The sequence below is a fragment of the Syngnathoides biaculeatus genome, chromosome 17 (genome assembly GCF_019802595.1).
Source record: "Syngnathoides biaculeatus isolate LvHL_M chromosome 17, ASM1980259v1, whole genome shotgun sequence".
NCBI classification, from domain to species: Eukaryota; Metazoa; Chordata; class Actinopteri; order Syngnathiformes; family Syngnathidae; genus Syngnathoides; species Syngnathoides biaculeatus.
Genome location: NC_084656.1, coordinates 13264774 through 13288571, shown reverse-complemented (window position 1 = coordinate 13288571; position 23798 = coordinate 13264774). Strand labels below are relative to the sequence as shown.

Here is a 23798-nt window from a genome sequence, read left to right as displayed (position 1 = left end):
ACAAGTTATGATTGGACTCGCATTGAATATCCATTTTTGGGATCAGAATAGTCTGTGTGATTGTTTGTCTCAATGTGCCCTGCGATTGCCTGGCAACTAGTTCAGGATGTACTTGCCGATGAGAGCTGGGACACGCTCCAGCACTCCGGCGACCCTTGTGAGGATAAGCGGCTCAGATAATGGTCGGAACTTGTACATGTGTTTTTCTTCTGAAAAGAAAAATGCACGGGCAGTATGTATATAGTACATTTATTCGTAAATGAACAACATTACAGTATTTGGCATTCAACTTTAATTAGTTCAGGAGGACTGTAACAGGCTTTTTTTTCCCTCAATAGCACTTCAAGACAAATGTTGAGTGGGAAAACATTGAACACAATGCCACCTTCACCAAAAAAACATGTAACATTTATGTAATAGTTGCATTGAAACTTTAGGATAGTCTAGCAACATTTATACACCACAGTGGACCGTAGTGAAAACCTGCAAAATTGACATTGGTTGATTGCATTGAGGGAATAAAAAAAAAAGTTCTCAAATAAGTGGCATTAACTAATAGCACTTATTGGTTTGTCTCCCAAAAAGTGAAGAAAAAAAATTGGAAAGAAAAAGTTTTTTCCCCACACAATTATGCAGGAGCCCACTGTATGTACAGAATGTAAATCAACTTCTCAAAGCTAAACTTGAATACACTTTAATGGCATTGCATGGAAGAGCCCATGCGAGCACACCTGACGGGTTCAGTAAAGCGATTTAGTTTGAAATGCACTCTACATTGTAACAGCTACCGAGATCACATCATTAAAAAAAGACCTTTAAAGACAAGACAAAAGCTCCTGACTCTTTGGCTGCCTTGAAGGTCCCTCAAGACTAAATATGTGACCAAATACTTCTTGCTTGAAAGAAATGTAACGTACAGTAAATAAAAAACTCTGAAGCTATGTTTCAAAAAAAGTAAAATTAATCCACAGCAGTAAGTTAAGGCTTTTTACTTAGAAGCTTTGATTCTAAGGAACTGTCTTTAACGTGCTCATGAAACAATAAACTATTACACAAATATGGCTTGAGTACATTGCAGGAAATCCATTCTTTCTCTCAAAAATAAAATTTTATGTAAGATTACATAACTATATGAGAGTCCAGCTAAATGACTAGCATATACAGTCGGTATAAGAATATGGGTATAGTATCCATTTAAAATATAGATATCCTCTTTAGGTTGGGGGGGGGGGGACGTCACTGAAGGACAACTAAATGTTTGCATCCATCCGTGTTACATATACAGCACTCTTCAAATTCCCAATCACTATTTTTGATACGTTATATATTCTAATACAGTACTTCATCATTCAGGTTAGTATGAGGTGTAATTGGGGCCCACTGGTTTACATATCTGCCTCAATTCTGAGGATCGAGGTTCAAATACGGCCTTTCTTGTGTGGAGTTTGCATGTTCTCCCTGCGCGGGTTTTCTCTGGGTACTTTGGTTTCCTGCCAGATTCCAAAAAACATGTGGTAGGTTGATTGAAGACTAAATTTCCGATAGGTGTGAATGTGAGTGCAAATAGTTATGTGCCCTGGTGACTAGTTGAGGGTGTACCCCCGTCTCTCACCCCTCAAAGATAGCTGGGACAGGGTGCCCCATGCCCACGACCCTAATGAGGATAAGCCCTATAGAAAACAGATGGGATGGAGTTTAGTAGGAACTCCTTTAGTTGTACATCATTAGATGTTGATCCTTTGCATGGCTCTAAAAATATATACAGTATGTGTATGTTAGTAGCAAGAGAGTTCCAGCAGATGGCATTGTTACATTAACTTTCATCTTAGAATACTTTTGATGGTCACTAATGAATAGCAACTCAAACATGTATAAAATAAACTAGTCTTGTCATCTTTAGTCACGTCGTGTCCTGTTTCATGGTGTCTTTGTGCAGACACTCCCGACCCCGTTTTCTGCTATTGGTGTCAGACTCTGGCCCAGGTTGCAAAGGAATCAACATTGAAATCTTACTTCACTTGGTCAGCTTTAGAACTCATTCACTGCCCTTATAAAAATTATATATGCACAAACTCGACTAAACAGCAAGAATGGACAGAAATGACTTTTTTTTTCCCCTGGTATTGTATGTTGCGTACTTACTGTGCGTGGTTGGAAGTGAGGCTGCGGAAACACGTTGGTAAAAAATATGCAATGACACAGTGTGGACGTAAAATACCTTGCAAAATAAAACCTCGTAAGTAATTACATGTACATTGGCAGTGGATGCAGCAGAACTGCAGCTTCAGGCATTACATGAGATATATTTGTATGAGCGTAAGGTCACTTTTGCGTTTTCGATGCCTAACTTGTTGCATGTAACGGTTACACGTGAGGGAGGATTAGTGTTTAGTGAAGCCCTGCATCATTTCCAGAGGGAGAGGGAAAATGATGGTGGAGTTCTTCTCGGCGGCGATGGTGTTGAGGGTCTGCAGGTAGCGCAGCTGCAGGGCAGACGGAGACTCCGCGATCACCAGCGACGCTTCCTTCAGCGCCCTTGAGGCGTTCATCTCACCTTCTGCTGCGATAACCTGGGAAGACACGCAACCGCAATTATCCCCAATATCCACATTCAGATTGATTCATTAGGTTCATTAATTCATTTTGCTACTTAATGAAATTTCTAATCCTGTATGAAACCACAAAAAAGGGTTAGAGGTGCAGAATACGTTTGCACATTTTCCAAGTTTTTTTTTTTTTTTTTAAAAACAAGGTTTGTACATATATGAAAATTTTTTTTTTTTTTTTTAAACAGACCCTAAAAGCAGACTTCTCGGTTAAAAATAATTAAAAAGCTATTAGTCTGTCAGATTTCAGTAAAGGGATGTAGATCAAGAAAGTAAATCACTTTGTCATGCAATGATCGCATTTTCATTATTTTAATATGTATGCCATAATTTCCAGAAAATTCTTAATTGGGAATCTTGGCTAAAATAGCACATGCAACGATATAAGACCAATTACAGGTAAGCTAAATTTTAAGATGCACATGCACAGTTGAAAAAGTCTTTTATACTGCTGTACTAAATATGAGTATTCACTTGCCTTGTTGGATCAATAAATGTCCTTAAATAAATTTATATTCCTGTATGAGGATAGCAAAACCCAATATATGGCCATATTTTGATTTTCAGAACGTAACAAACGAATTAATATCACAACAGGTCAGATTTGGGTTTAGCATTCAAAACATTTTTATTTTGGGTTGTTTTATTGGTTCTAAAAAATGTGATGTGGCACATGACCTTTACATGGGATCAAAATTACATTTCAAAATGATCCACTTATCCACTTGTGTATTTCTACTTCTTACAGAAAAGATACTGGATCGATTAAATAAACAAGGAAATCAAATTCCGAGCTAAACAAAAAGAAAGGGTGAAGTTTTTGATAACACCCGGCGGAACGTCAGCAGCGTAGCATACCTTGGCTCTGGCCTCCCGCGTGGCCTCAGCCTCGGCCGCCATGGCTCTCTGGAGCTGCAGGGGCAGCTTGACATCTTTGATTTCCACTCGCTCCACCTTGATGCCCCAGTCATCAGTAGCGTCGTCCAGAGTGGACTGACAAGACAAGGGTAGGCAAATTGGGTTTTTAATATTTGCTGGTAAACGGTAAAATGACACAAATGTGATCATGTTCGCCGGCTAAATCCTTTTTAACAAGACCAAACGCAAGTATGAAAAGAGACACTGCCTACTCTACTAAAATTAACACTTACCGAATTGCCCAGCAAATATTAGTATTGGAAGAAATTTTTTTTACTTTTACAGTTCCAATGAGAAATCACATTCAAATTCTGCTTAAGACTCGCAAATACAGTTAATCCCAACATGAACTATTTGCATCTCGATCACCTAAGAATTTCACACTTGGTCACATGGTGGCAGCAAAGGACAGACTTCAAATACATTTTCAGACGACAGTTTCATTTTTCAGCAGCAATGCCAGACCGCCCAAATATGAACAATACATTGTGGCGCAATACTCCATTTGACACACATGCATGACAATTGACATCGGTGTGATTACGAGAGTAATTTAAGGCTCATGTAAATCCTCAAGTTACTGATCAGCCGCCTAAGAAAACAAATTTACAGGGATGATGGATGAATAAATGATAATCAGATGCATACAGACAGATGCGCTCTACATACAGTAAGTATCACCTGCTGTTTCTTATCTTATTCACTTCTCTCCAGTTTGTTAACTTTAAATTGACACTTGCAGCTAAATCATGCATCATGGGAGTGTGGCTCCAAGCGAAGGACAAGGACCACTTTAATCCTCTGTCCCGTTTTCCATAGGCTCCACCTTTCTGTTGTGCTACGTGGCCGCAATAGCTGCTTGGCGAACTCCGTCCCCAGAAGCACACATTAAGCACGGGTTATTTTGAGAGCGGGTCCCAAGTCTCCCTCGGTATAAAATAGCAATGGGCTGTTGGAAGTCCTTCTGTGAACCCTCTGCCAAAAACTTCACATTTGGGTTGTTCTGTTTTTTTGCATGTCATCATCACCAGAACCAAATACTCTGGTCTTCTCTTTAGCAGAGCGTATGAGGTGCAGGGCCCCAGATGAGATGACAATTACAAATGTGATCTGTGGGGTTATCTTGTTATGAATGACCTTATTTTCTGATATGGTGTTAGTCGCAGCAGTCCAGTAACAAAACACCACTGGGGTTGAATTCAAACGGGTCGGTCGCCTGGGGCTGTCTATATGAGCAAGGCCCTTTTAACATGAAATGAAAATTCCTCCCGTTATCATTTTACATTGGTATTTCAATTTTAAGTATCAGTACACACACAAAAAGAGAAAAATCAGTTTTGTGTGGATGTCCAAACATATCCTTAACATGACTTGACTCAAGCTCCCAGAATACGAAAAGCAATGAAGTTATTAAAAATAAACATATTACTCTAAGGCAGGAATAAAGAAATGTAATATAGGTTTGTTGGAATAATCTCAATGAAATATGCTTACTATCCTCATGTCATTAATCGTATAGTAGTGTATAAGCACTTGAAAACTACAGGTGAAAGCCAAAGTCGCCGTTATCACTGTCATTTTGTAAAACAATATAAGACTACACTGAAACTCCTTGACAATAAAGTCCAAGGAAACAGGCATTTAAGGCATGCTAAAGAACATATTACCGTGTTTTAACATCATTTAAGTTGCATCTTTGCAGAATAAAAGACATATGTAACTGCTAATAATGTCCACCTTTATCTAAGATTGTTGTACAAAATTCTGAGTTGGGTAAATTATCTCGGAGAAATAAAGTTAGAAAGGGAAGACGATTAAGGGGAAGATGTGTAATTAATATTGAACATATTACACCAACTAACAGAAATGACTCTGGGTCAGTCAAATTATAATTCAAACAGCAGCTGACCACAGTGGTTATGCAAAGACACGAAAATTAGTGCCGGGGGCAGCCTTTCCGTTAGGGGAAAAAAACAAGAACCTGCCTGGGGCACTAAAATTACCAAGGGCCTCCCAACATCATCAAAACTGTTCAATAAAGTTTCCTTCAAATGAATTATATTTGTTTTAGTTTTGAGTCATGTGCCTCCTGAGTGGTATGATGGCTGGACATTCTCATTATGTTTATATTTGAATATATTTGTTTGAACATATGAAGGTGCCACCTTCAAGCATCTGGAAATTGCACCCAAGAATGAGCCACACTTGTGGAGCTCCACAATTCTCTCTCTGATTTCCTGGCCAATTTGATTTTCTTATGATTTCAAACAAGTTTGAGGTGTGGCCATAAAAAGACATCCCCAGGTGTGCCGTCAATTAAGTCACGTAATTTATCAAGAGCTTCCAAAGCCGTGACCTCATTCTCTGGGCTTCCCCATGTTCTCAAAGGACATAGTACTTTTTGCGTAGGTAATCTTTTGACCTTGAAAAAAAAAATGTAAAATTATTTAAAAAATACTCTCTCATTATTGTGGCATTTAACAAAATGAAATAATTTTGGTGATCCTCACTGACCTGAAACAGGAGCGCTTTAGTCTGATTTGACTTCAGACAGTGAGACAAAAAATGAACACGTTTTTGCACAGTGTATGTTTTTGCATTTGTATGTAAACTTCTTGCTTCAACTGTAATTAGTAACTCATGCTGTCAAAATAACTGTGAGACATTTCAAGAGCCTTTGTGCAGAGGTGAAAATTAAAATTTTGTTTAGTGCAGTACATGCACGTGGAAAGCCCCACAACAGGGTTTACGTTGGGCCTCCAAACAAATAGCTATGTCCTGATTAGTGCATCGTTGCAGAAAGGGTGAAATGCAAGCAGACTGTGAAGGAAAATGATTCTACCTGCATGCTGTGCGCAATTTCTTCACGGTCTGAAAGGATCTCTGCGAGGTTCTTGGTACCGAGAACATTCCTCAGTGTGGTCTGGGCCAATAGGCGCGTGGCGGCATCGGCGTTAGTGATGTTGGCTACGGCCAGAGTAGCATTCTGAACCCGGTAGTAGACCACACCATCCACACTCACTGTCACTGAGTCTTTAGTCAAAACCTGCAAGGGGTTGAAACAAGGATCAGACAGAAAAAGTGGGGACTGCAAAATGTGTTTTTTCATCGTATCACAGCAATATACAAATATTATGATTTGTCTTCCATGTCCTTCAGGATTTTTTCATGACAATTGGTGACTGGAACCGCAAAATGACTTCACAAAGCATAAAAAAGGAAGGGCACGGCGGGTGAAGTGGTTAGGAAGGGGAAGGCAAGGAAGCCTGTCATTGGCTGAGTCTCTGAAATTATGGCATTTGTAAATTATTAGGACCACTTCTAATACTATTCGCGTTTACTTCTTCTTTTAAAATCATGCATTCTCAAAATGTTCCGCCTGCAGCTATCCAACATTTAGTGTATACTGTATGGTAGTTGTCTGCAACTATGCATTTAAAATTGAAAGTGTTTTATATTTGTGTGCTTGAATGAGAAATTTCCAAAATGTGGTCTGACAGGCTTTGAATGTCTGCGGGTGTATTTGTTGAACGTCAACACAACTGTGCAAGTCCTACCTCTTGTGGTGGGATGTCGAAGGTGATGGTGCGCATGTCCACATTGATAAAGCTGTCAGTGCACGGCAAGATGAAGAACAAACCTGTGGAATCACAAGAATGCAAATAGTCTTAGCAAAGACTACATCCACGGTAAACAATAATAAGCGCACGTCTTCACAAATGTTTGAAGCCGGCAGGATGAATGAAATCTCGGCAAAGGGCCAAGTCAAGCTGGCTTTATAAGACTGCAGCTGTGCTGACAGTCGGGCAAAGCTGTGAATATTTGCAGCTTTCAGAAGCCCTTTTCAAGTCACAACCATCTAGCGGGGGCACGAAACAAAACTTGGCACGTGCCTGACTCAAATGCTAGGTATGCAAACATTTAGCTTTCACACATTTTCAATTATGGAAGTGCATGTTTAACTGCTGGAATCAGAATCAACCGCAAATACTAAACGCAGACTTCCTCAGGCCAAGTTAAGATGAGTCGTAAGGTCCTCAGGGGCGAGACTTATAGACTGCAAGTTTGCAGTATAAGGTAAAATTGCATTGATAAAGTAATTTAGAAATGTTTTTTGTTGTGTCAGGAACACCAAATGTTTCATAAACAAAAATGATGAATTTGACAAATTGGATGGCTTAACTTGTATCAATTAAAAAACCAAAAAGAAAAAAAAAAACATGGCTATTGTGCCACAGCCTCATTGTGTGACTGAGGTTAAGGAGACATTACAGGCAACCAAGTGCTGAATTTAGTGGGGGGTATAAGCACCATGAGACCCCCAGGAATGTAAGATTTGCTGTCAGAGAGCTATTATTACCACACACCAACAAATGGCGTCCCCTGGCGCTTCGGGGAGTCCAATTTCACATTTTTTAGGAGGACACTCCCTGCTTTTTATTAGATGCAATAAAACAATGAATCAAAGATGAAAAGATGGCGAGCTATGAGATATATGTAAATTGTTCCTCACGGGAGCCTGTATTTTTTCCTCCACAAAAACCTTGTCTTATAGGAGAAAAAATAGACAGTCCCATCACTATTTTCAGATTTATTCCTGCATCTATAAGTCAAACAGGCCTGGCAGACATATGGCATGACTTAAACGAGGCCCTGGTGAATGTCATTGCACGATGTACTTTGAGGACGGGCATATTGTTTCCATTCATGATTTGTGCCAAGGGTGTCTAACAAGATTCCTTTTTTTGTTTTGTTTACCCTGTATTATTACTGGTTTTAGTGGCCAGCTGGATCCTTTACTAACCTGACAATTCTTGTATTCATTGGGCACACTTTCATACTAATTCAACTCTTCAGTGACATTACATTTACATTATTTGTTACTGCCATACTACCCAAGCGAAATGTGCATGCTTTTGAAAGAAGTGCTCCTGTTTTTAGCTTTACTCTGAGCTTTCTGTCCCATCTTTTATGGATTTGGAATGTCACGGTCCGGAAGTAACCAGGCAACCGTTGATACATGGGCCTATTCATGTCAGAAATTAAATCAACATGAGCTGTGACGTATATAACCAGTTTGCCGCAGGTTGAACGGATCTGGCTTGGCTCTGCCTCCAATCTGCAGCTCCATCTTTTAAATCACGATTTTTTTTTTTTTTTTTGCGGGACCAGCCGTTCATTCATCCCAGAGGGCAACTCGAGCTCCCGGCAGCACATCAAGCTGTAAAACAACCGTAAACTCATTCTGTTGCAACTAAGTGCAGCCTGCAATTCCCTCGCATATGATTTGTAAACGCCCAGGATGTCATCTTTTTACGTTGAGATGTCAAAGGAATAAATTTATGACATTGATTAATACATCACAGCGTAGCATAACACTCCCTAGACAAAATTAAAATATGCTCTCAAAGAGGCAGCGCATATGGATGATATCAAAGCAATTGGATTATACACTTAGTAATAATCTTTTTACAATGTAAGGTAGCCTATTTGTATTACCACAGTACTATTTGCGATAAATGCTTTTACCTGTGGACAAGCGAGTAACCTTTCTTGTATCTTGGGTGAGGATACACGGCTCGAATTGACAAAAATTAATGCAGCTGCAATCGTTACCTCACATTGCTGTTAGACCAATAGTGCTTGAAACTGCAGTATAATACTTCACGGGATTTTTTTTTTTTTGCTTGAGTAAAACCCATTCTAGACCTTTTTTTTTAAGTCTGTCTTGTTCACCTGATGTATTCAATATTGCTTGGTTTATTGTTTCTCCTTTAAAGTAGATAACTGACCAGAAAAGAAGATCTCTATACCTTCTATGCAGGAACAGTTTTACCGTGCCACAGTGGCGTTTGCCAAGGAAAAGTGGCATAAATGATTTGATTTGATTTCACTGTGGTTCTTCGGGAAAAAGTCCAGTACTTGAGACGCGATCAATGTTAGGCTGAGAAAAGTAAATTTACCAAATGAGCTGCTCATTTTGTTATTAGACTAAACTACATTAATCAACAGTGAGATTAAGCATGCTAAAAAGTGTTCTCAATAATACAAGAATTTCAGTGAGGAGTCTCATCTCTGCATTCGCACATTAGACCATACAGAAGCTGATATTTTTCTTTTCTACTTCTTCTGCTTGGGCCTTCGAAGTTAAAAAGGTCAAAACGTGACTGATCCAAGTGGATGATAAAGAATATATTCTATCATAAACCCTTGCTACTCACAGGGGATAGTGAATGAGCCCTGCTGGGAATAGCAGAAATCTGCAAGTAATTGACACCCCCTCAAAAGGTTTATTTATAATTGCTAGAGATGCTGCAAGATGGTGGCACAGCGCTGTTTTCTACAAGACAGTGCAATGGCCTGACAAAATGAAGCGCCTTCTCTAATTTAAGCATAGTTCCTTGGCACCCAAATGCCACAACATGGCGCCAAAGCACTACTTTTATATGAATCAGGGCTCAATTTTAAGTTTGAGCACAAAAACAGTCAATATGTGAGTTTAACAAAGACTAACAGTCGGTAGTGTTAACTCATAGGAATACAAACAAGTCTCTTTACTGGTACATTAACGTTTTTTTTTTTTTGTTTGTTTGTTTTTGGGCAAGCCGATCAACTTATGCTACTGATTTGGAACTAGGAAGCACACCAATTCCTAGTGGGTCACGAAGGCGACATGCTTATGATGAGTCAACAATGCCATCATGACCAAGCACACCAGTGTGGCAGTTTGGTTGAAATGTGAAACTTTGAAACATTCAAGCTTTTTTTTGCTTTAAAACTAGCTGTTTTAAGGCATGAAAAAACAGGTACGCAACAATCATTTTCTTGTGTACAGTAATAAAATTGTCTTATAGACATGTGTGTGGAAGACGTCGTTTCACAGCAGATTCTAACCTGGTCCTTTGGCTCCTCCTCGCAACAGGCGCCCGAGGCGGAATATAATGGCCCTCTCATACTCCTTCACAATCTGCGTGCAGGAGCAAAACACACTGAGCTTGTACATCTGGTTTTTGTACTCTGAATTTAAATCCAAACAAGATCCCGTAATTTGATCCCATCTTTTGGAAAATGGACAGAGCAGTTCATCTGTTCAAAGGGACCGAGGCTTAGCTGCTTTAACACGATGACAAATACAAAAGAAAAGTTACATTCAAACATGGATGATGACTTATACGATGGAACTTCCAAGATAGACAAAAACGGCACAATGCCCGCAGTACAACAAATCTCACCTTGATGCACATCCAAATGGAAATGGGCAGTGTGACCAGCATGAGCAGAAGAGACAACCCCACCAACATCCAGCCACAGAAGCCAATGTCAGAGTCTCCACTTTCCAAGGCTAGAAAAGAAAAATTAAACACGCAGGCGTCATTGTCATATTCAATTGTGATTACAATGGTCATGGTCTCACAGCAATTCCAGGTTACAACATACAGTGTATGACTGTGTCATGAATTGGCATACTGTATGAAAGGATGCTCAGTTACTGCTGTACTGAATGCTTTTCATTGGATTGTTTTGAATTCATGGTCTAGAAACATTTTGAAAAGACGTGCAATTACGGCATTTGGAGGTTATAAATGACATACAATGAATTAGTTTGTGCAGCACTGTAAGAGAAGGTTGTCCAACAGCACAAGAAGGAACTCAGCTTCCACCATATTCATTGTTTTCTATTTGAGCGTTTTATAGTTATGACCCAGAAGTCTTTTCCCATACAAACATTTCCTTTAACTAGGAGTCCTACTACTGCATTTGATTATGTTCATGATACTACAGTGGCATAGGAAACGGAACTCAGTCGTAAACCGAGGACCTCCTGATTTCGGCAATTCTTCAATACTTGCCATCATCCTTTCAGGAATGTTTGACCATAGCACACTATATGCGACCTACAGATCCTATCAAACATTGGCATGATTACATCAACATTTCCTCAATTAACAAGTGATTTTTTTTTCCTCACTTTGCAAAATCTTCACTCTGACTTTATATGCCCCGACCACAATCCTGCAGAGCCTATTTATCAACAAGTCAGAACACATTTTAAAGACTTGCAAATTGGTTTGCAACAATTTGAGGTTTCAAATAGACTATGCCATTACATCGTCACAAGAAGGAGCTCAAAGGAAAACAGTAAGTTATTCCCATACTTAGTACTATTCATTTGTTTTATATTTATGTCCCTGAAGTGGTTTCCACATAAATATTTACTGTACATAATAGCAAATCACCAGTACCACTTTTTTCCCCAGACTTAGGAAAAAGTAGTTACCATCAATAACACCTTACTTTATCAGTATTTTAGTTACTGTGTCAGTGACTGATGATCAGCTGAGTGTACCCCGCCTCTCGCCTAAAGTCAGCTGGGACAGAATCCAGCTCACCCGTGACCCTAATGAGGGATAGGATAAATAGCACAGAAAATGGATGGGTAGAGGTTTTATGTTTGATCTGTATTACGCACAACACTTTGTTTAAGCTGCAGTTAAGCTTTAAAATCCTTGTAAAGTATAAATTGTCTTATAAATTTGACATGCCACAGAGAAGTTTTATAAAAAAAAAACTTCTAAATTTGAATGATTAAACAACTGCCAAGTCTATAGAATGAGGCTTAAAAAAATATATATTTTTTAAGTCTTTGTGGGTGTGTCTCCTGAATCCACTGAAACCACATCTGACTCAACTGTCGACTATAATTCAAATACCACCGGTACAACTGAAAAAAAAAAAATAAATTATGCTACTGGTTCCTGCAACTTCATTATTCTTAAACATCCCAACATGACAGAGCGACCAGAGACAAAATCTAACTCTGGACTGGAAGAAACTGACCTACCTGAGAATTAACATTTGTTTATAAATTAGCAATATGTATTAGTCTATAATACCATATGTTCGTGATATAAACCTATCAATAACAACCAAACATAGTTTCAAGTGCAAATCAAGAGCAAACAGGCTGAAAAGCAGTTTAATGCTACAACTCCAAAATTCAGGACTACATGGTTCTAAATCTTTTCAACATTGTACAATCTACTTAAAGACAAATCTATGATTTTACTTTAGAGGGTCTTCAAAGTACTCTGTAATTAACTTGGGTTAAATTACCTGGGGTCTTAGTCAAAACACTAAAAATGCAAAAAGGAGTACATACTGTAAATAAGAGATGAAGAAATGTATCTGGTGGACATACAAATAGTGATTATATATATAATGGCCATGTAACCACTGCACGTTAATACACTTTTTGAAAATACTACAATTTATAAAACTGTGACAGGACAACTCTAGTGACATTTTATCACACCATCTCTAACTTGACATTATTCAACTTTCCACGCCACAGCACGTGAGCCAGTCACAAATCCCTTGCGGTTTTTTAAGAGGACTATTGAGTCATGTATTTGGGCAGCTGTCATTATTTACTACCACTTTGTTCTACGTGTTCCTAATCATTGATCACTCTTTCTCAATTTGCTGTGCTGAACGCTAGCAATCATTGCTGCACCCCTTCAAAGCAATCTAAATTTCACTTCAAAACTTGGTGACATGCATTGGGTGTGATTGGATGCAATACCTTCTGCATCATGTAAAGCGCTGCTTGGACCTACAGACAAAGTTAAAGGTCAAAACACCATTGATCCAAGGGCATAATAAGAATATACTGTACAGTAAACCTTAGTCATTCACGGGGTATATAGACCAAACCTTGCAGAATCGCAAAAAAACTGAGTAATAGGCACCCCTATTTTAGGACGTTAATTTCAAACTATAAATATACCAAAAACTGTGATCCCAGAACGCTTGTTTTTTATTTAAAAGGCATCATTTTACATTACCCTTGAAAACAAACGGCTTACAGATGATTGAATAAAATGGAACAGATGCACACGCATACACACGTGGCGAAAACTCTCCAGAACTCCCACTAACAACACATGCTAAACACCTCGGCAAAACCTAAAAATGTTGGTCTTTTAGGTGAGACGTGAACCTCTGCATACTTTCTTCCTCAGCAAACTCACTACTTTCCTATTTGCCAGGATGCCATTTTGAGGCATCAGAGTTTATCAGCAAAAAGTGGAGGATGTGCCACAGAAAAGACGAATAAGGATTGGTGAATAGGCGAGGGTTCACTGTACTGTATTATCTAAATGTATAAACAACCTATCCTGGATGGTCTTGGCATCATCGATGGCTCCAAATGCGATTATCAATAATGACGACCCGTAAAATTCGTAAGTGATACTAAATTAAAAGGAATAGTATTATTTTACCTACATTTGGTAATCCTATGCTACATGCATTCAGTGTGTAATTTGTTAGACTACCAATGGCAAACACTACCTCGCAGATGCTTTCGTGAACAGCTTGAACTGACGACACACTCGTCATGGCAATTTGTAGTTGCATTCGAGGGGTGCTTAAATGAGTTCAATGGAAGGAGAGAACGTGCTCTGTTAACTTTGCTGTGGGTCTCACGACGCCGTTAGCTTGCAACTGGGAGTGGCTAGCCGTCATTTGCTTGGCTTTAGCAAGCGCGGTAAAAAGAAAAATAACACTTTTAAAAGCGAAAAACAATGCTGCCATTGCGAGCTGTGCTACGTCGTAAAGATGAGACACATTAATTAGCTTTTCCGTGCTCAGATATTAATTCATTGTGATAGTAAATCTACCAAAACGCAATGTGAATTCATGCTGTCTACGAGTGTTACCTGATTGACGTTCTCGCCTTTTTGCAGCTTTCATTGTTAATTCTTCGTTATCCATGGCGAATATTACTAATCTTTACGGCCTGAAGGTGAAGTGAATTTTAATGTACGCAACATGGGCGGTGGTTTTGGCCGAAATGCTGACAATGTTTTCCCTACACGTTGACTACAAGGGGCAGTGACGCACGACCGCCAATGATGATGTAATTTTTTAATGAAGCTTGCGAGGGGTTTAAAAACTCACCGTTAAATGATAGCCAATTTAATGATGTAGGCTCCGAAGAACCTATTTCTCAGTGTGACCGTTTTAGGCATATCTTAAAAATAATACAGGGAGCCTAAAGTTTCCATGAGCTTATCGATCATAACAGACTCTAATCTTTATAAGACAAAATCAAATCACAAATAAACAAAAAAGAAAACCGTTTTTGGCATATAGTATTATGATTACATTGGTTTGGGCGTCCCAAAACAAGCTGCCTGCGAGTCAAGATTCAGGATACCGTGTTTTACATTGGCACGTTATTGATTTCTTTTTTTTTTTTTTTTATCTTGTGACAATGTTTCCATTTACTTATTGCAGAAACGAGCACGAATACGTTTCTTGTAAATACGACGACATAAAATCCTGACATTCAAATGTAAAGATGCTGAGAAATGCTTTTCAATAGACCATTGTTTGCATTCACCGAGTTGAAGTTGCCCTTTTTGAGCCAGCTAAGACATTCATTCCACTTCCTGGCAGAGTCGTGAATGCTTTGCATTTATAAGAAGTTCGGAACACCATCCCACCTAATCCTGTTTAATAATGATGATCGGAAAATGTGGCACTGTTGTTAATTACCACGTTCCATGGGATCAGTGTAGTGGACTGATTTCCAGTGAGTCAATCATTTGATGGGTTAAAGTATTCGCAGTCACATTATCCAACATGTTTGCTAATCTAAAAGGACACTTTGTACTCATCACTTTCTGACTATGCACTGTATTTCCCTTCACTGTATCTGCACATGCCCTCTCTTCTCCCTCGCTTAAGTTGTTTCATTCTGATGCGTTGAACAATAGAATCACTTTGGTCTGAGGAGACAGAGTCTGCGCTGTCCCCACAGATCTTTCGCACACAGAACTAGTATCACCTTGTTTGCAGTATCACAGTGCAACAATTTCCGAATAACACCTGCAGAATCATAAACTTCTTTATGGGTGCAATGAGAGAATGTGAATTAAATACCACCACACACACACACACACACACACAAAAGTCCCCCCGATGCATTTAAGATTTTAGAGGACATTGGTAGATTTAGTAGATTAAAATATTGAATGATTCTACCGATTGGGGCGACATCAAACTCTGCGTCTGTTGGCCACTAGAGGTCATTGCGGTGGTATCAGTGTCAGTGTGAAAAAGCTACTGCAGCTTTCCACAGCACAACAGAATATAGCAAGTAGTGATCTCGAGTAATTTCAGCGCATTGCCTGCAACCCAAAAACATCAACAAACAAAAACGCATTTATACTTCCATGTATACAAACAGCTGCTTTTAGAGTACAACTTTTGGGTCATATTGCTTTTTTTCATGATTGACAGGTAGCAATAGAAGAGATTTGATTTTGTTTGTAACATTCCTGCAGATAATGGTTGATGATGATGGTTGTTGCCATAGCACCCGCTCTTCACTGTTGTATATTTATGACCTACCGTACATGTTTTGCAGTCAATATTATTCACTGTAATTATGACATCTCAAGGTTATGAATGGGATGTCAAAAACAAATTTAACGTTGTAAGACTATCTCATCACGCACACTCAGTTACTGCCATATTGATTTGATTTTAATTGTTTGCTTTATATTTTAGTGTTTTGTCATACAAATACTGTATACACCATCACAATTTGACGACTTCATTAGTCAGTTAGTGAGTTGACTCAGTCATAAACCGAGGAGTCGGATACCCTGAATTGTGCAAATATTAAGTCAATGAAAACCAAAATAGATTATTATTTTTGAATTTACCACATTTTATCTTTGCACAGATAACATTTTGAATTAAAAAAATGATAGAATGTGAATAATAAAATTATTATTGTTATACAATTTGGTTGTTGCATAGTGAAGCAGCTGTAGAGCTTTGGCCTCACAGTTCTGAGGTCTGGGGTTCAAATCCTGGCCCCACCTGTGTGGAGTTTGTCTGTTCTCCCTGTGCCTGTGTGGGTTTTCTCTGAGCACTCCCCTTTCCTCCCTTATCCCAAAAATATGTAACATTTAGTGGACACTGTAAATTGCCCCTGGGTGTGATGTTGAGTGTGACTGTTGTCAATCTACATGTGCCCTGTGATTGGGTGGCAACCAGTTCAGGGTGTACCCCGCCTCCTCCCCGATGACAGCTGGGATTGGCTCCAGCACTCCCGCGACCCTTGTGAGAATAAGCGGCTCAGAAAATGGATGGATGGATGGGTGGATCGATGGATGATGTTGGATTACGTGTACATCATTATATGGGTTAGGGTTAGGTATGTTGACCTAATACCAATCGTTGACCTAATGAAGGATGTCCATAATTTAGGCAATAGTACTTACTGGTTGGCATTAATGTGGGATTTTAAAAAGTCTGAAATTATCGAGACTGTTCAAAAGTTAATGTTCTTTTATGTGTTCAGAAGTTTCACTATCCATTGTAAGTCTTACTTGGACTAACCTTATCAAAATCGCAGATAAAGTAAAAGATTGGTGCTTCCAGGACATATCTGGAAAAACAATGTTTGAGATTAGAACATGAACGGGAAGAGCCCATCACAAGTGTGGTGTTCAGAAGGAGGAACTTGATCAATCTGATTATTCAAATGTAATTAAAATTGTAAAAATGGAAATTCCCACAAGCAACTGATTTAAGTACACATTTTATCCCAGAAATGCAATGGATTGGAATGACATAAATTTTGAAATTAAATTATGCAACATCAGTAAATGTAATTTATGGCCCTCTAGCAATAGACAAAACCTATTTAAGAATTTATATTCCCTTCCAGAATTCACTTGCTTCTTCCTTTTGAGAATATTTGACTTCAACACACATTTTTTTTTACAGCACATGCTGTCAATAGTTCCTCTCCAACTTTGGCGTGACTGTATGAAGAATCCCTCAGAGTGAACCGGTAACATCTCTCACAGTGGAAAAACGTCAGGCGTTTATAGGCCCCGGTCACTTTTCAGCAGAACACATTTGTCAACCAGTCAGAATATATTTTTTTTAAGAATCCCCAACTGAGACCCTGTGGATGTACCTGTGGAAATGCCACAGTGTTGCACTAGTGTACAAGGCTGTTCAGAGAAAAGGTTGCAACTGAGTCAAATAGTGGGCAAGAGAACAATCATTGCGATAGCTAGATAGAAGTACCATAATTTCCGGCCTATAAGACGTGACATTTTTCACACGCTTTCAACCCTGTGGTTTATGCGGTGATGCGGATAATTTGTGCATTTTTTCTAACGGCCGCAAGGGGGCACTCGAGCGGAAAAGGTAAGAATGAGACAGGTGGAGTATATGTGGCAAGGAAGTGACTTTTACGGCCCTGTTAGCACTGCGCTAGCGTTAGCACTGTGCTAGCTTGTTGCTGCTGTGTTATTGGCATGTCTCAGTGATATTTACCGTTAAGGTTTATTTTAACTGTTCCCTGTTAGCACTAGCGCGGCACTACATTTAGTGCTAGCGTTAAACTCCTTCTGTGTACCGTCTTTCTTTGTAAATATCTCGTGTTTCAATGTGGGCACTTGGGGCTTTTACACTGCTGCGGCGTATGTATGTGCCAAATGGTATTTTCTTACAACCAGGTGTGCTCTGTAGGTCGCGAATTACGGTATCCTAAATGCCGTGAATGTTCCTCATAAATATAGTAGGCAATAAGAGTCTAGATATGACCACGGAATAAAATCTTGGCAGATGATTGAAAATATTCATTATTGTGAACCCATTCACTGACAACTGAAGCAACCAGACATTCAGAAAATCTGGAAAATCACCAAAATACACGCAAACTCAATAACATTGGCTAATGCTTGAAATCATGTGAGTGTGGAAACAATGATCAGTGTAACTCAGCAACTGAAACTGATCAGAAAGATTGAACCTCCCCCGTCATTATGAGTTCCACACTTACTTGCCATCGAGGCCCTGCAGGGAGTCCAGAACAGAGTTCCGACTCTTCTTGAATGGATGGTCTATGGACCAGCAAGAGTTCACAAATGAATTACAACCTATATAACCAGAGCCTTGAATATCCCTCTCAAAATATGAATACTTTGCAGCAAGCTATTAGTATGCTTTTCAAGACCCAAGGAAGACCAAGAAATCCTAAAACAACTGGAATACTCTTGTCTTGTCAGGGTGTCAGGGTAGGATTGAAGAGGTGATGACGATCTAAGGGTCACAAATGACTGTGGTTGGAGTTTCTAACTTGTGAAGAAAGAGAAAACAAAATTGTGTAAAGGGTGAGCTTCCATTTTTATCTCTTTGATTCAAGTTCATAGCCTTGAGGAACAGGATACACGGGAAGACATGCACACTTAAAGGAAATTTGTCACTTCCTCTTTTGGCGGATGGGTGGAAACATATTTAAGATTTTACTGCCTATCCCACATCAGACGGGCATTATTGTTTCAATAATCCCATGTTAGTTTTTATGATACCAAGTCTTGGGACAATTTATCGCTCCACAATTGTGTGGGACTGTTGCTCACACAGTCTTAAAAAAAAAAAAAAGAAACCTGGCGTTGCTACAAAAGCACACCTCCCCCACTTATAGTATTTTACTTTTGCCAGCCAGTGGCCCACCGTACCCCCTAATCGAGCTACAGTAAAGGAATAAATGTAACTTGTTGTTCATTGATACAATGACCATCCACCCATTTTCTTTGCTGCTTATCCTCACGAGGGGCGCTAGCCCAGCTGTCAACGGACAGGAGGCAGGGTACACGCTGAACTGGTTCCCAGCTAATCGGAGGGCACACAGAGACAAACAGCCGCACTCACAATCACACCTAGGGGCAATTTAGAGTGTCCAATTAATGTCGCATGTTTTTGGGATGTGGGAGGAAACCAGAGCACCTAGAGAAAACCTACGCAGGCACAGGGAGAACACGCAAACTCCACACAGGCGGGGCCGGGGTTGAACCCGGGTCCTCAGAACTGTGAGGCCAACGCTTTACCAGCTGAGTCACCGTGCCGCCCTTTGGAACAATGTGATACTAAATAATAAAGTACAAAGTTGTCATAAATTAGCAACAGTTATGAATCCATATAAGTTCTTTGGTTTTTCACTGAAGTATCTGGTAATGTGACCTGTGAATCCCCCCCCCCCCCCATTCTGTGCTGGTTGCTGAATTATTATTCTTGAAGGAGATTTTACCCCTCACCGCTTTAAATCTCCTTTATTGCAATAGGGAGGTGTATCCTATTGCAACAGTCACAGCTTGAAGGATTTATCAACTTTGGATGAGAGAGCAAGTAGGGTCAATTATAAAATCACACTCGAGTTTTGATCGGTGTACCGTTCCACAGAATCAAGTGCAACATTGCGGGGGAATTATCTATTTGCATTATGATAGACAAGACCACATTATCCCGGGGAAGTCTGCACCAACTGCAAATAAGCCCGCGACATGTCATTTTTATTTTAAAAGTTCACAGCCAAGATGGAGGTCATGGAGGTCAGAGCGAAGAAAAAGGTGCAAACTTGTAAATCCCGTCAATCTGTTTTCAAATTACGGCAGTAACAGTGCGCGAGGTGTTGTTTCCGTGTATTATGGTAATGTAATAGCTGAGGCAGGCCTCGGTCGGTCTGCAGCTCCCGTTTGTTCACAGGTACTGCGCTAGCCACGTTTGGCATTCTGCTCCACTTCTCCCACTGAAATGAGTTCTCCCTCTAAACTTACAGAGGATGCAGCGCCCACACAGCTGTTCTCCCCTGAGCTGGCGTACATAAAACATAAAAGGTAAGCCTATATGAAAAATGCACAGAGCGCTGGAATATAATGTGCTTGATACCCTACTGCTGTCGGTCGGGCAGGAGGAAGAAAAAGAGAGAGGGCTGCCCTGGATAGATTCCTTTTTTTTTTTTTTCCTGTTGTTGGTGAATTCGTTTGACTGCGGGCTTGGATGGCTGCCTGCGCAAACATTTACTCACCGTGCTCAATCTGTGGATCACATTACAAAGATTGATTGTTCACTTGCCTCTCACCCTCCACTGTTTCATTGGCCAATATGAAATTAAATGGGATTCTTCAAAGGTGGGGGAGTAGACTTGTTATGCATAGAATAAACGACTTTGCCTCTCAAGCAGATGTGAACAAGCAGACTGTGTGTGTGTGGAGCAAATGCCTTCATTGTTCTTGCGCATTTGAGATGAAACGAAATGTTGAATAACGGGAAGCCAAACCGAATCCAAATGATTGTCGCAGTTGAAAGAGTGGCACATTGCAGTGCATCTTCATTTAAAGTAGCCGAACACCCGCGTGAACTTGCCAGGAAGTTCATTTGTGATACATAACACAGGTGCCTCGCTACCGAGGGCCGACTGACAAAGCTCACAAAAGCAAAGTTTTTGTATTTTTTCCAAAAGACCCCCACCATGGTCCTAAACCGTGGTTTATCATTTCAGCCAGGCAATTGCCAGATATTTCTCTTAGGGGGCCTCTCGGTACAACTCGAACTAAAAACAACAAAAACATTTGAAACAATAGCGAGAAGTGACAACCCAGAACAAAAAAAATCTCAAGCTGCAGTTTATTCCTTCTCAGCCCACCAGACCTCATATAAACCTTAAATTCAAGGTGACTCACAGCTTTTCCAAGCTAGTAAAATAGTCAAAGCAAATCCAAACTAGATGTGATTTTTTTTTTTTGCAACAAGTGGACGTTCTCCAGAAGAGAAAAGACAGTGAGGGTGGACAACTTCAAATACTTGGGGTCAACAATACAGAGCAATGGAGAGTGTGGTAAGGAAGTGAAGAAACGGGTCCAAGCAAGGTGGAACAGTTGGCGGAAGGTGTCTGGTGTTCTACGTGACAGAACGATGAAGGGCAAAGTTTATAAAACAGTGGTGAGGCCGGCCATGATGTACGGATTAGAGACGGTGGCACTGAAGAAACAACAGGAAGCAGAACCTAAGGTAGCAGAAATGAAGATGTTGAGATTCTTGCTCGGAGTGAGCGGGTTGCATAGGATTAGAAATTAGCTCATTAGAGGGATAGCCAAAGTTGGATGTTTTGGAGACAAGGTTCAAGAGAGCAGACTTCGATGGTTTGGACATGTTCAGAGGCGAGAGAGTGAGTATATTGGTAGAAGGGTGCTGAGGATGGAGCTGCCAGGCAAAAGACTGAGAGGAAGCTCAGAGAAAAGGTTGATGGATGTGGTGAGGGAGGACATGAGGGCAGTGGGTGTTAGAGAGGAGGATGCACGAGATGGGCTTAGATGGAAAAAGATGACATGCTGTGACGACCCCTAACGGGACAAGCCGAAAGGAAAAGAAGAGGATGTTCTCCATTCATGCTTTAATCAATAAAAAAGAAGCAGGTCAAAAAGAGGAGAGGAAAAAAATTGCAAGCTGCCCAGCTGGCAGAAAAGAACCAAAACCAGGTGCTTTGACCTTGACAACTGAGGGTCAGCACAAAGGATGCTGGGCTTTCTTCCCCGCGAGAAGCTTTGGAAAAGAACCAAACCGCTCCTGGGTGAAGCTGCAAGGAAGAAATTTAGCCCCTCCCTCACCTCTGCTGCTGCATCACGTCCTCCATCCATTCCATTTCCCTTTCTGTGCCTTCCTCCCATCATCACTTTCCTCACCCTCGCCCCCTCACATCGTTAGCATTTAGATAGTTGAGAGCAGAGGAGCTTGGGTAATAGGCTTTTCCCTCTCTGCCCCCCCCCTGCTCAAATCAGCTGAAGTAAGAGGGATCAAATCAAAAGAACAACAATGATGATGAGAGAGCGAGTGTGAACGAAAGAAAAGGCGGAATGGTGGGGGTGCTGGTGCATAACGCTTGATCGGACTGTGAGCTCATTAACCCGGGCCTTGACTGAATTGATGTTAGAGGTGATTGGAGATTATCACATTTAGGAGATACTTCTTCTCTCTCCCCCCCCCATTCCCCCCCTCTCCTCCTTGCCTGTACGCTCCCTTTTCCTCCTCCGTGGTTTTCTTTCCCTCAATTTCATCCAGGTCAGCTGTCCCTCCCTGCTTCGATCCCTCGGGTGCGAGGAGCGGGGGGATCCAGGCGGATAGCATCAACACCGGCTCCTGTGTGCGCTTGATCTCCTAATTCTGCTTCATTTAAACTTCATCAACTCTTCCACTGGACCGGAAGCAGAGAAGAATGAGAACAGCTTGGCTGGAAACAGCTTTTTCTCCCCTGCTCCTCTTTTGTTGTGTGTGATCTGATATGATACCCAAAAGCAGCTGGAGTTACAGACCCCATCCATCACGCACACACACACACACGCATTTGCAGAACAGCCAAATGCACACAAATTTAGAGACAGAGTTTAATCATTTAGTTTTAATAATTCTAATGGCGGCTTGAGAGAAACTCTTAAGGGTTTATTATAGTAACAGCAGAAAAAATAAATTGTACTGGTTCATTTCAGCACATATTAGGCAACATAAGTTTTGATTACCGTATTTTCCGCACTATAAGACGCACCGCATTATAAGACGCACCTTCAGCAAATGGCCTATTTTAAGACTTTTTTCATATATAAGGCACACCGCATTAAAAGGCGCATAGAATAGACGCTACAGTAAAGGCTGGGGTTATGTTATGCATCCATTAGATGGAGTTGCACTAAAGGCTCAATACTGATCCATATATAAGGCGCGCCGGATTATAATGTCGGCTTTTGAGAAAATTGCGGTTTACAGTGCTGAAAATACTGTAACTGTCAAAGAGTATCAATGCAACAATATTTCTATGACCGTGCATATTGCAGTGGAACTGTAACCCCTCATACTGAAACATTTCTGAAATGATGCCACGCTTAGTGATCTGGAAATTGCATCCCCAATAATTAACATTAGAATTAATTAAATCGGATTTACGGTGTAAGACATGAGTTGAGAAATTACAGTTTTCTACTTTTGACAGCATAATTTTATTGATACTTGCCTGTTAATTTTTTTAATATGATCATTCTTGTTAAAAAAATAGTTTCAATGATTTGATTATTGTGATTTTCAGTTGTGTCAATTAAAGACTGCGTGTTTGACAATTTCTATGATTACAATAACATTTATGACAGTACATTACCAGTAAAGAAATCTTCCCTGCAAGTAAAGATGCTGTGGTAGTTTATCATTACATAACTTCAGTTGTTCAGATTTCTGTTACTTTTTATTTATCCAGTTTCTAGGATGTGAAACATTTTAGTGTTTGTGATTTTATCATTTTATCTTTCGTTCGGCTTATCCTCTTTAGGGTCGCAGGCATGCTGGAGCCTATCCCAACGATCTAAAGGTGACCCTAAATTAGTTGCCAGCCAATTGCTGGGCACACATGAACAAGCA

General features: G+C 40.1%; 1 protein-coding gene and 1 long non-coding RNA gene across 4 annotated transcripts; one reads left to right on the top strand and one right to left on the bottom strand.

Moving 5' to 3' along the window:
- Positions 1–231: 231 nt before the first annotated feature.
- stom (stomatin) lies at positions 232–18424 on the bottom strand. 3 transcript variants are annotated; one of them, XM_061800721.1, is made up of 8 exons: positions 14246–14390; positions 13108–13137; positions 10757–10866; positions 10419–10491; positions 7082–7164; positions 6367–6570; positions 3465–3599; positions 232–2570 (listed from the first exon to the last, which is right to left on the bottom strand). In XM_061800721.1, exons 1-8 carry the CDS (start codon positions 14298–14300, stop codon positions 2382–2384), a joined length of 879 nt encoding a protein of 292 aa, XP_061656705.1. In that variant the 5' UTR covers positions 14301–14390; the 3' UTR covers positions 232–2381. The 3 variants fall into 3 exon arrangements, with proteins under 3 accessions (XP_061656705.1, XP_061656707.1, XP_061656706.1); XM_061800723.1 differs by lacking the exons at positions 13108–13137; positions 14246–14390 and adding an exon at positions 18403–18424; XM_061800722.1 differs by lacking the exon at positions 13108–13137 and having other exon boundaries at positions 14246–14403.
- LOC133490532 (uncharacterized) lies at positions 13159–23461 on the top strand. Its single transcript, XR_009792237.1, has 3 exons — positions 13159–13768; positions 20179–20236; positions 22458–23461. It is a non-coding gene; the product is annotated as an uncharacterized LOC133490532 (long non-coding RNA).
- Positions 23462–23798: the final 337 nt, after the last annotated feature.